The following is a 13,540-nucleotide window of genomic DNA, read 5'->3' as shown; positions in this document are numbered from 1 at the left end:
TTTTTTCAATTAATTGGCCTGGAGAATCTTGTCATTTCAATCTGTCATTGTTGAATTTTATTTTACTGCAATATTTTGAAATTAAGCAAAAAAGGAAAGTTAATGCTTTTGGCAAGCTCTGTTACTTAATAGCTTCTTGAAGTCCTACATTTCTTTGGTTTTATCTTAATTAACACTCTTAATTGACCTTCTGTGCTCTCTAATTTCTCCCAGTAAAGAATTAAAAAATAGGCTTCTAAATTATTTTATGCAATCAGATTGACATGAAATTGCTTGTCTACAGAACATCTCCGCCTTAACAAACATTTTTTTTTATTTTTGGTTTTTTTTTACCACTGAAATCTCCACTGGAAATTACAGTCCATTGAACCACGGAGCTAGAATTGATTGTGCACACAAAAAATCCTGGAACAATTGAACAAAGGACAGAACTTCCTGGAATTCTATGGTAAAATTAGAGCTCAAGTGACAACCAAACTTTTACCTGATTTGAACTCACCTGCCCTTGATCATTAAGAAAATATTTTATGTTCCTTCATTTTCCCCCCGATGAGAGAAGGAACCAGTTTTTCCTTCATTTAGCCTACATCAAAGCATGGTTATAGATGCAAAGAAGATGAATTACAGTCGCCAACATTTTTATAGGGCGCTCTCTATTCCCTCTTCTTTATATCAATTTCTTATGTTTTTTGTAGAATATTGGAAAGCTAAGGCTAAAGAACCCTGTCTAATTGCTTTTATTTTTAATTAATTTTTAATTAAAGCTTTATGTATCACACATTATAATTCTAGCAATCCTAAATGGTTTTTTTTTACAATTTCACTCTAAAATACAGAAGGCAAGCCTCCTTTTAAGGTGCTGTGAGAAACTATAGTCAGTTCTTTCTACTGGAGTTTATGGAAAGCATTACTAAAAATGCAAATTCTATGTTTTGAGACTTGAAACTTGGAAATAACTATTAATCTTGGAGCTTACTTTTACATTCTGAGATTAAATAATGACATTTTCAGCACTTAAACCTTCACTAAGAGCAAGATAGGCAAGCATATTTTGTTTCAAGCATCTTAATTCGGCTGATTCCATTGGTCTTTTCATGTGTTTAATGCTAAGCATATGCCTATGTACTTTTCTGAAATGCTGGATTGTATTTAGCAGAATGAATTACATCCCGATAACTAACATTTCTTTAGGAATCCTGATACTGTAGGAAGTATGCAAAATAAGCTCTCTTTTTCAAGATAAACAGACTAAGTAACTTTTTGTGAGCATTGCCTTTTTATTGCTGCATCCAGCTGTAAATCATGTCTTGAAAGGAAAACCATCTTCTTTTTAAATGCATTTTTTTTTTAAAATAGTGCATTATTTTCTCCTGAGTTGTTGAGACAATTTCCTGCCTAGATCTGGTGACCCATTAATTTTAGAGTATAAGAAACAGTCACTGTGAGCCATAGGGAACAATTTTGTGTTTGCTGCACACACATATATCACAATGAATTTGACTATAGTGGTTCTACAGATGATGTTTAACAAACTCCTGTTTTCCTCCTTGCCTCAGATTTGTGCAGTAACATAGCCTTATGCTACACATAAATGGAGGGTTCTTTTCTTTTCATTGTGTAAAATTTGAAATTTGAATGCAATTACAGTAACAAGAGGAATTCTTTCTAATGAGTCTCAAAAAGCCCTGGCCAAAAAAACGTGTAAAACTCTCCTGTAGAGAAAGAAATTGAGTGCATGGTGTTAGAATAATAGCAAGGGCTGAGACATTGCTTTGCACTACAGTTTTATGGGATGATATTTTAAAAGGTATTCAAAGATTTATGACTTTTTAGGGACAGCTAAAATTGTTTTCACATTTCTAATATTGCTTTCATTAGAATGTTGAAAGTATGTTTACAGTACCAGATTGAATTCTAAGGTGTTACCAAATCATCCAGGATCCCCACTGCTTAAGTGTATTCCCATGTATCCCTATGTATCTTCAGAGGAAAAAATGGGAGGAATGTAAGTGCTTTGTTTTGAAGTACATAATCTGTATTCTGTCATGTACTTCATCTCCCAGGGAGGGTATCTGGGAACTCACTCTGCTGTTTTTATTTATCCTGCCAGTGTAGTATATAGATGAGAGGACTAAGGTCCAATGGTGTTAAAACAAGACATGAAATATTGATTAATCCTTTTTTAAGATTCCTTTTTCCTCCTGAGTATAGCAAATTTCAGATGCTACTGTCAATACAGTACTCTCCAATAAACCTCCATTATCGGAAGGGTCCTGATCTTCATAGTGTTCTTATAAAAGGTTATTATGATTCTAAATGGCTGTAAAAGCTCAAGGCCAGTGTTGTTCTAGTGCAAGAGCAGAAAGCAAGTTAGAAGCAATGCAGCTTTTTATCATGGCAGTATGTTACTCGAAATAACATGAATCAGATTGGGAATTCTCTTTGCTAGACAGTAGCAGAACATTCTGTTTGAATGAAGATCCTAACAGGACAGATAAACAGATGTACAGTTTTGTGGCAATAAATGTGTCAAGTAAAGAAGCACAATCATAGTTGGTGTCCATCTAATGAAATATGGGTATTTGACACCCTGCCTTTTGTTCCCACTTGTCATTCTTCAATGCTACGTTAACCCTTTATTTATTGTTTCCAGAAGGGTCCTTTACAAAAGCAGCTAAACAGAGACTTAGGAGTTTCCCCAAGGAGAAAGATGTTTCAGGAAAGGTAGGGATAGAAGTTCACATCAGCTACCCCATTAAGGATGATAGACATGGACAAGGAAGAGAAGATGTAGCCCAAACTTCTTTGAGTCTACTTGAGTACAGCAAAAATCTCTAGGAGTTGGGGTAACTGTTTTTCACTAAAAACTACAAAGATTTGTTTAAACTGAAGTGTACTGGAGTTTCTTTAGGAATGTAAAGCTCTTGTAGCTCTTCTACTATCCATAATAAAAAGTTTTCATCAAAGAAGGAATTTGAATCTGTCCTCTGTGTGGGGGGTAAACGTCATTATAAAGGTTGTACAACTACTTTTTCACCCATCGTCTTACTTAGTATTTAGTCACACTTCAGCTAGAAAGAGCAAGGAAGTAAGACAGAATCTGAGCCAAAACCCAGTGATTGGCAGATTTACCTGGGAGGCAGGAGACCACAGTACATTCCTGCTCTGAACGAGGAAGAAACACTTGAGTTGGTTCTTCTGTCTCACAGGAAAGTTGGGTTTATAGGCTGGATATGTTGCTATGTGATTTTTTTTTCCACATGCAAGGTTTATTTCTAACCGAGGATGAAAATGTTTTCAGAAGATTTTGTTGATGGGGATTTTCCTACTTTTGCAGCAAAACTTGTGTGCAAACCTTAGGCTGCTTTAACTTAGGATGGTGAACAAACTGCTCCCTGCTGTACCCAAATGCTAAGAGCTAAAAGATGTGGCGTGGAGCTAAATTATCCCCTCCTCACACTGACACCCAACTCTCTCAAACTGAGCCAAAGTTAGGGCTCTGTTTGGTTTTATCACTTTTGTGATATCTTTATTTGGATATTTGACTAGTTATTTATAATTTCAGGGTAATTATTTTCATTTATTTCAGTCAAAATGACAGCAATACATGCACAAAGCTGGACTTCAACCAGTTTGTAAGCAGTGAGGGCTAAGTGTGTTCTTATTACTTAGGAGGTTTTAAAGCAAAGTCTTGCTTGCCCTGGTTATATGGGTAGCTTTGTTGATTCCCAGTTCCCCACTGATAACACTTGTGTGACTACAGCGAACAGGATTTGGTCTGTAATTAACAATACATACCTTTGCTCACATAGTCAATGTGTGAGCCCAGTCCTTACCCATGTCATTTGTTTTCACTCATGCAGGTAATACTTTTGGACTGATTTAACACAACTAGTTATTTGAGCAAAGGTGATCAATCTGGGCACTGTTCTCTTGTGTTCCTCTCTCTGCTATGTTATCTTAAAGAATGCTAACACAAACTTATGTAAAGGGACATGCACAGAATTTTGTTTTTCAAAGCCTTGTATTAGATGGTTTTCTACTAAAATGTCCTTAAATGTTTCATTACTGTGTGAATTTTCAAGCTGAGGATAGCCCACTGCAGATTAAGGTTTTGCTTGTGGAAGGGGATGGTGCATGCTCGCATGCACACAGCACAAACTCTGCTAGTAGTTTAATTCTTGGTGAACTTTATCTCATTTTACACAGTCTACTAATTGCTAACTTTCAGATGTTAACATAAATTATTTTCTGTCCTATGGAAGATGCATTGTTTTACTTCAGATATTTAACATGGTATTTTTTCCTGGGGACAATAACTTGAGGCCTCAAGCTGGCAAGAACGAGCAAATATCAATAAATAATTCAAAATAATTGTATGGTTTTGACAGATTGTCAAGTTGCTTAATGCCTTTTGTTCCAGGTAATAGATTATGTTTCTTTGATAAAGTGTTGATAATTTCTCATTGCAATTTGTTTTGTGTCTGTTGTTATTTTACAGAGTCCGGTCAGGTTCATATCTCAGTACGGGTTGGTTTACCTTAATTTTGGCTATGGATGCCTGCTACGGAATTCACGTCTATGGGATGATAAATGACACCTACTGCAAGTAAGAGCACAGGAAATTATTTTCATACATCTACAATTCTGATGTCTTGTCAAAATTTCACAATTGATTTTAATATCATAAATCCAAAAAATGGATCAGGCAGTCATTTCCCAGCATTTTGCATTGATGTGACACTATTGTTAGCATATTTAGTCCTGTTATGGCATTTGCTGTTGATAAAATAGAAACATTTACAAAACCTAACATCAGATGTCATAAGGAACTATTTTTAATCAGATATCTTTTGAAGTTTCTGAATTAGCTGGAAACAAAGTACTCTTCTGACAAAATGTACTTATTTCTACTGCTAAAACAAACCGATAGAAGAAATACTAATATATCAGTTCTCAGAATACCAAATACACCTGGAAGTGAAAGAAACTGATTAGCCCAGGATAGTTACCTGAAATTACAATTCACCACCATTGAGCAACCTACTTGAACATTCTAGCTTATATATGACTTGTTTTGAGTAGTAGGGGGTTTCTAATTGGATAATAAAACAAGTCCTGCAAGCTTTATCACAGTAAACTGACATAAATTCCAACCAACTACTGTTAGTGACCTTACAGTGACAATGGATTAATCCTATTGTCAGAGGTATAACTTGAAACGCAATTTTTAAAAGTCCAAGTTAAATGCTTTAATATACAGTGTATGCTATCAAAATACAAAATGAAACTATTCCACATTCAGAAAAGCAGAAAACATCATAAACAATGTATGATGCTAGTACAAATCTATTCTTCTGTACCTAGGCTGGTTCAAGTCTTGCATGTAACCAGTCCAGTGGGTCCTCAGCTCCTAGAGTAAAGTCTGTGCAGACCCTCACTCCACATTCTGTGTTACTCCAGGGTGGGACTCATTCCTGGCAGACCCTGAAAAAAAAAGAGGGGGGTGGCATTTGAGTCACAGCTGTTTAATTATGGTATCTTAGCATTAGAGACTGACTTTTTAGAACTTGCACATCTCACTGAGTGAGTCATCCAGATGGAACGAACATATGTTCTTCTTTGTTTATGAAAACATAGTAGGCGCCCTGAGATGAGAGGTGACAGGACTAAAGTTGTCCTCACCGAGTTCAACCCAGCTGGCATTGCATAGCCCTGATGTAAAACCAGTTAACAGCATGACAGCACTTCAGTCTGTTAGGTTTCCTTAGAGCTGCAATTCTGACTGCATTACCTACTTATAATGTATATTACTTTTATAACTGCTTTATTCAGCCAGTTACAGAACCAGCTTCCAGAGCTGAGACTAACCAATGAGAAGACTTTGCTTAGGGATGGAGCCTTACGGACTGAGTTCTCCCAGGTTAAAGAAAATGTGCAGTACCCGTAACAGCCAGCCCATCAGCTTCTTACTGACTGATAAGATCAGGGTGTGTTGAGAGATACTCTTAGCTTCATTTTCTATAGGAAAATTCATACAAACCATGCTGTAATGAAAGCCCTTATACAATTCAGCAAAGGAGCTCAGGTGCTGACACATGGAAAGGATTTAATGTAATTCAGCTGCAGTATATTCTGATGTTTTTCTTGGAAATAATACTTAAGTGTATCTTTTTTTCTCCCTAGGTCAGAAGGCTTTCGTAAAGTTCCCTACCACTATTATGAGCCAGGAAGAGATGAGTGTGAGGAATACTTCCTGCATGAAAATGCTCCATATGGAGGCCATAGGTTTATCACAGAAAAGAAAGTATTTGCTAAGTGGGCCAAGAAGCACACGATAGTATTTACACACCCCAACTGGACAGTGTCTTGATACTGGTTTTCTAACTCCCCCTTAACAGCATATTACAAAAACGTCTCAGTTTACAATAATTTTGCTTACATCTGGCTGGCCTTTCTCAGACTAAGTAACACTAAAATAAAAACTAGAAGACAAAGAGGGTGATGGTTCAGCTGTTAAGCAAAATTAATCATCTGTGGAAGGCAGACACATTGTTTGTTATTTCTTAGGGTTTTATTCCACACAATGCACTTTATACTTTAACTGGATTTTACTTCAAGGCAGTAGCAATTAAAGACAGATGAGATTTCCTATATATACAGGTGCACACAGAGAACATGGTGGTCCTTTAAAACTTGTCATAACCTTAGTTAATTAAAATTGGTGTTTGTAGCTCATTTGCAGTACTGCAGCACTAGTTTCATTTGTGGTATTAGTAGAAATTTTCCACAAAATAAATATGAGGAAAAATACAGACCTCCAAGGTCTACGAGTGAGTAAATTTTTAAAAACAACTGAATACATTGATACATGTGGGCACTTGCATATATGGTAAAATTAGAAATGAGCTAAACATGGTTCTTGAACTGCAGACAACTCTCACATGAGAAGATATTATTTACTCAAGGCTCCTGAATAATTCGTAACTTATGAAATGCAGCTTCTTTCCACCCTGGTCAGGCTGCACCACCTTGGATGATGTGTTTTGTACTTTTTGAGGCTGCTGTCCCACAGTTTAGCTCCAGCAGCATGACACTTAGCAAAGACTGTGTTTTGCAGCCCATGATGAACCTTTGGCTGTTGTACCACACCTGCTCTCAGTAGCCAAGCTATTTAGTGTAAAGTTGTCTCATGAACATCTCTATTTACTCCAGTTGTGCCTTGGAGTTGCTCCAACATCCAAATACCAGTATTTTGACACTATTTCCCATGCAGCCATCACAATTTATTTTAAATCTCCAGTTTCTCCATCTTTAAAAACAAGTAATAGTATCTGTCTACCTCACAAGGGAGATGTGAGGATTAATTTAAGTCCATAGAGCACTTTCCTGATTAAGAATGCTACAGAGCATTTATTCTTAACACAAAAACAATGGTACCTGTCATTTATTCTTGTCTGTTAGGTATCTGAAGAAAGTCACAATTTGTCTGGATCTGTGCATCCACTTTCCTACTTAGGATAATTTGTAATAATGAGTTCTCTCAGCTTGCATTGCTTCAGATGGAGTTGAAGGAACTCACCATCTCACAGTATTATCTGCACATCAAGAGGCAGTTCAAGAATTTTAAAATGTACTCATCTCTAGTTGAGATATGTATTTCCAAGCTTACTCTCATGGAAAGTTTTCAACTGCAGCAGACTCATTTGTAATATGACCATAATTCAACTATACATGTGAGTTTTATTTAAACTGTATTTAAATTAATGCTTTAAATTTAGAACGTGTCCTATGAATATTTTAACATCTGGAATGTCAGATTCAACACTGTAGTAGCCAATACTGTGAACACTTGAAAGAATTATGTGTGGAACATGACACACAGGGTTTACTCACACTACTTAAACGTTAACCAACAGGAAACTTTGTATGCTTTTGTAAATCATGAAAAGGGGAAAGTAAAAAGCTATTTTTTACATGTAAGTATTTGTATACTGACTATTTCCTATTGTATATTTGTAATATAAATCTATATTTTATACGTTCATGGCATATATATTCTCTCATTAGCAGCTGCAACACTTAGGATAGGGAGGAAATCTCTTCACTAATGTTCCTCCTTCTGATCATTGGTTTCTTGTTCCTGTTGGCTGTTGGTAGGTCTTGCCAGAGTATCATTTCTCTTGGCCCTTCTGTTTCCTACTGTAAATGCAGCTTTCTGATTTTATTTTTAATATAGCTCAGCTTTCACTGCTTACTTTAGTGCTGTAAGTGTTCATGCTGGTTGTCAGACAAAGGCTGAGGCCATGCTTATGATCCTGGATAAACATCTATATTCAAATACCGGCTCTGTCCCAGACTTCTGTGAACTGATGTCTCACCTTCCTGTTTGGAAAAGGAGAACAATAATATTGTCTCACTCCCTGTCTTGACTGACTTTCTTGTAAGCTCTTGAGACGGATATTCTCATTTGCAATGTATTTGTATAATGCCTTGCAGAAGAGATGCCTGAAGACTACAGGCAATGCTATGATATACAAATAATTTAAAGTGGCTGCTTCATGTCCCTGGAGTTTGAAATCAATTGTAGGCTAATATAGCATGGGATGAAATCAAGAGAGGGAAGGGTCATGGGTGGATGAAGAGTTGTAGTAGCAAAAGACAGTGAGCTAGATTTATTGCCATATGCATATGCATCTTCTCAGTTCAGATGGATGGCTGGATAGATGGAAAGCTAATAAAAAAAATGTAATGCGAGATTTGAAGAATGCAGGACACACAGAACTAGGGAGAATGTTCCACACATATTGTACAGGGCAGCCTGGGAAAACCTATAGCTCCCTTGTGGGAAGAGGAGCTGAAAAGGAGAACATCAGTCAAATTGAACTTGTATTCAGAAGGTCTTTGGGTTAATAGAAAGTTACTGTGAAAGTGTTGCACAGGGAAGTGCAGCTGGGCTGCACAGACTTACTATGCTTCCTCACGAAGCATAGTCTTTCTACCCAACGAGCACAGCATAAGGATTCTGCCTGAGTTGTGTTCATATGCAAGGCAGTTTTTAAGCCTGAGAAAGTTTTTAAAATAATTAAGACTTGCCAAATCGCCATAAATCTGTTGTAAAATATGTGCTTCATACTGAAGCTCCTTGTAGAGTGCTTGCATGCTGTATGAAACAGTATCTCATGCAAAGGCTAGCTAAGAAAAATACAGCTCTAAGAACATTAAATGTACAGCAAAATTGAGAACATCATTAGAGTGTAGTTGTCACAGAGCAAAGTAAAAGTGTTGCTCTCTGCTTGGATTTGCAGTAAGAGCAGATCCACTTTTAGAAAGATTGCAGCAGGCTTCATTCACACTAGAGTAAACGAACATCAGTTCTCTTATTTAAACGAGCCTGTCTTTAGCATAAACTAAACACATATTTGCATCATTTTTATTATATGAGTAAGGAACTGTGACTGCTGTGTTAAAGATGATTCTACAAAGAAATTACTTTGTTGAAATCTGTTAAAAATCAGTGCTGTGGTGCCAAAGAAAGAATCTCAGTAGCTGGCTGTGTAGTAAGAGACCTTGATGATTCACCTTGTGGGAGCAGTTAAGACATCAGCTGAGAATCATTTATTAATTTTTTTTAAATAAAGCCTACTACAGTTTACCTCAATGTAATCAGATCCTAATTGCTTATTCATTCAAGCAGTCCTATTTTAATCAACTACTCATGTGTATAAAACAAGCAGGGAGTTTACCTGAGGTTTTCAAAATAGATCTTCGCGTTGCTGCTAATAGAGGAATACTCTCAAATAATTTGGCTTTTTTTTTGCCATCAGTCAGCAAAGTAGTTACCAAATATTTTCTTTTATAATTTAGTTAGTTTTTTAAATACAGTTTTTGAAGGAAAGAAAAAAAAAAGGCATTTATTGTTTGGCTTGCTGTAGACTTGGTTTTAATAAATGTTTAAATTTTAATTCACTTTATGTTTTATTTTGCATTACCTTCTGATTTAATTTTTTTCAAGGAAAAGAGGTTTTAAATAGGAGCAGAGATTTTCCAAGGAAAAAAAATCTTCTTGATTGGCTAATTAGTAATTCAGAGGTAATTAACTGAATAACATAAAAAACTGGGTTTTGTTTTTCCCAAACAGGCACAGCAGACATGATCCCAAACTTCTCATTCCCACTAGATGTCTAGATCACATCCCTTTGCTTATACCAAGGCCTCTTTGCAGAAATTAAAAAGTATTCTCTGTATCCCGCCAAACTCCCTTTCCATCTGGGCTGGGAGGCTCCATCTGCAGGCTGCTGGTACCACTTACATCAGTGAGCAGGAAGGACTGAGGAAGATTTCTACTTAAGAGCAGATGGTGTTCCAACTTCTAAAAAATGCCCCTAAAGTACTTTAGGAGAGGAGCACCCGTTGATCTCTCCTGGAAATACTTTTCCATAGTATTCTGTTTCTTCAAATGCCTTTAGCTCCTGTGTAGAACTATTGTCCTATTCTTTCCAGCAACATTGAATTGATTGAATTGGGTTGAATTACCAGCAACAGGAAAGCATGCCCTTTACAGAAAAAGTAGAGGCAAATTATGTGTTGTTAAAGATTTCTATATGAACAACACCATGGATGAAGAAGTCAGCCTGATACAACTTAAATTATCTGTAGACTCACTGATTTAGGAATCTCTGAGGACTCAATTCAAAACTAATGGAAATCACCTGGGTAAGCTCATGAATACAGCACCCACCCCAGTGAAATCTTTGCATTCCTGGGCACTAAGGTCAGCAGTGTTTTATCTGAGAAGTACCATGTGCAAGTAATATATTGCATAGCTAAGAAAGAGGGTCCTATCCAACACTTGGATGGCTGATGCAGATGGTCTTTATTCCCCTGTTTGTGCGCTGGACAAAAGTAGGACCCCATACAAAGGTAGCTGGCAGCAGATGGTCAACCAGAGGACATGCCCAGGTAAGTAATAACTAAATAAGTAATCAGTCATGAATTATAACTGGATGGTGCCCTTAGCAAGTAGAAAATCAGAAGCAGTTTACATATTGATGCTTCTATTTTGTTGACTTTTTTTCTGCATGTATCTCTGAAATAGCATATGTCTTCAGTTGTGCTCAAGCAAGTCTGGGGTTTGTTGTGAAACTCTGTATTAGTGCCAAAGGATCACACAGGAGCTATCTGTAGGCATTGTTATGTACTGCGTACAACAGAATCATGTATTTACTAAAAAAGGTCTGGTTTTTCTCACTAGGCATAGTTCTTCTGAGGAGAAAGTGTTTCATTTTCAGCAGATGTGTCTCTTTCCTGGGAGGATGCAGAGGAATGTGACTGAATCATGGGGAAGTGAAGAATGATACAGTAAATAGCTAACCACCAGATTAATATACATTTTTTTCTGGCTATTGCTGTGATTTACAACTAATGACACAGAGAAAAGCAAGCTTTTTGCAAACCTTGTATTGCATACTCTAGAGAAGTCTCATTTGTGTTCTGGATTGGAGTCCCATAGGCAAACCCTCCAGAAAGGGCTGAAGGAAAAATAGAGGGTCTTTCCCTATTGAAAGACAAGGCTTCTGTGGAAGCCATAACAATCTGCATGGCAACCCTGGGCCTGCTCCTTCAGCTTTTGTAGGCTCCCCACCCAGCCACAGCTTTGGGCCCTTTCCAGCCCCACTGGATGAAGTGTGTTCCCCAGCTGAGTTATGCAGCCTGTGAGCTGCACAAAGTCAGCCCCGTCCTCCCCTTCTGTGGGTCCAGGGGAGTGGTGGGTGTCAGAGCAGGGACACTTCCCACAAGTCAGCAGCACGATCTTGCCTGGAGCACAGTCTCACCTCAGGTGCTGAACTCAGTTTCTTTGAATGCAGTGGGAAAGATATCACTGAGTTTTGTTATTGTTTGTAATATTAACTCACAAAGAGCCACCATTTTATGGGTGTCTTAAACAGCTGATTTCACATCCTTTTGCATTACTTCCTGCTATTTCTGGGAATTCCTCAAGATATGCAGCTGTCAGCATCTGCCACTGCTGTTCTAATTTACTGGCCGTAAAGAGACTCTAAACTTGAACTAATGCATGTTCTTACCATGTATTATGCATGACAGCATGTTGCACATTTTATTCTCGCACTAAAATAAATAATGTAAGTTGTGTGTAAACTTAGTTTAAGCAGCAGAAGTAGTGCTTTTTCTTTCTCTCATCATGCGTTGCCCAGAGCACTTTGCTGGAGCTCTGTAAGTGCCATTAGCAGCTGGCAGCAAATAAATTGTTGAAACCAGTCAGGAAATATTTACTAAATCTGACATTTTTCACTGGAATATCAGAAATAGTTAAACTTGCTTTTGTGAACCTACTCTAGTGCTCACAGTCACAATTCTGTGTTCTGTTATAAGGAAATCTCCCACCTGAGCATAACATCGGGAATTACTTTATCGACATGGATAGTATCAAATGTCGGCAGGACAATGATCATAAATTTTTGACATTTATGGGAGTACCTTTTTAATGGGAATTGCACATGTAGAGGATTGGCTAAGATGCCTGTAGTTTATTCATGTTTTTGCTGCTGAAAATAGTATTTCTGAGGATGGCTGGAGAAGAAAAAAAACAAATTGTATGCTTACTGCTCTTTTGGCTGTTCATCTGTCCCCTCCTCATACACAGACACGCACACACATCTGCAAACACAAAGAGTGGCTATAAGGAAAGTCTTTTTTTCCAGATGGTGGCAAGTAAGAACAAATAAGACTAATCTCTTACATGGTAAATATAGGTTATGGTACCTGTTGTTTCATGCTTATTCTGTATATTTCCAAAGCCTATGACTACATTAGTGGGGAATTAGCTCAGCTGGATCAGATCTGTAGCCTGAAACTGTTGGTTCTAAGGACCTGATCTCGACACCATGCACAGTCTCTGGTTTGGTCCCCTGGGCTGAATGCCACTGGTGATTGGAGCACATCTTTGAGTTTCATCCAAAAGGAATCTAATTCGCATCCTCAGGACTACTCCATCATGTAAACTAAAACTTCTCAAATGAGGCCACTATACTGGACTGCCCCACAGGAAAGTGAAATTCCTGTTAGCCCATCTTTTGCCTAAATAGAAGCTCTTTGTTGTTGGTTTTTTTTTTCCCCCACCTCAGGCTTTGCATGGGTTGGTTTTTGCATAGGTATTTTTCTTTCAAATCTGAAATCTGACTCCTCCTGTCAGATCTCTTCCTAAGATTAGCATCCAAATGTGCTCCGTAAGTCAGGAATGTGGTATAGGACAGAGTAATCTAGCATGGGTACAGCATGGAAAGTGCTTAGTTTGATGAAGAGTTAACGGTGATTTCACTTCTGGATGTGATTTTTTTTATCATGAACATGCTGGATGCTTGCTAATGCGTGCGTTGTTTTTTATATACTGCATCACACATAAAACTTCCCTTCATCATATTCCCAGGGTATTTTTGTTCTTGTGGCCTTCCAGTTGTATCTGTGTATGTGTGCATATGTGCATGTATATACAGTGTACAAGCATTCTTCTCTTCTTAGA

The 13,540-nt window shown here is 37.5% G+C and overlaps 1 protein-coding gene across 1 annotated transcript in view; it reads left to right on the top strand.

The window, feature by feature from the left end:
- Window positions 1-10,020, top strand: part of ST6GALNAC3 (ST6 N-acetylgalactosaminide alpha-2,6-sialyltransferase 3) — a 221,090-nt gene extending 211,070 nt beyond the window's left edge. The window contains exons 4-5 of the mRNA XM_086753036.1: window positions 4,502-4,609; window positions 6,187-10,020. Of these exons, the coding sequence (XP_086609162.1) occupies window positions 4,502-4,609; window positions 6,187-6,373 (295 nt within the window). The 3' untranslated portion in view covers window positions 6,374-10,020. The remainder of the gene's footprint in view (window positions 1-4,501; window positions 4,610-6,186) is intronic.
- The last annotated feature ends 3,520 nt before the right edge of the window (window positions 10,021-13,540 follow it).

This window comes from Chlamydotis macqueenii, chromosome 8 (genome assembly GCF_036417535.1).
Source record: "Chlamydotis macqueenii isolate bChlMac1 chromosome 8, bChlMac1.mat, whole genome shotgun sequence".
Classification (NCBI taxonomy): domain Eukaryota; kingdom Metazoa; phylum Chordata; class Aves; order Otidiformes; family Otididae; genus Chlamydotis; species Chlamydotis macqueenii.
The sequence above is the reverse complement of the archived record's forward strand: the minus strand, read 5'-3'. Positions and strand labels throughout refer to the sequence as shown.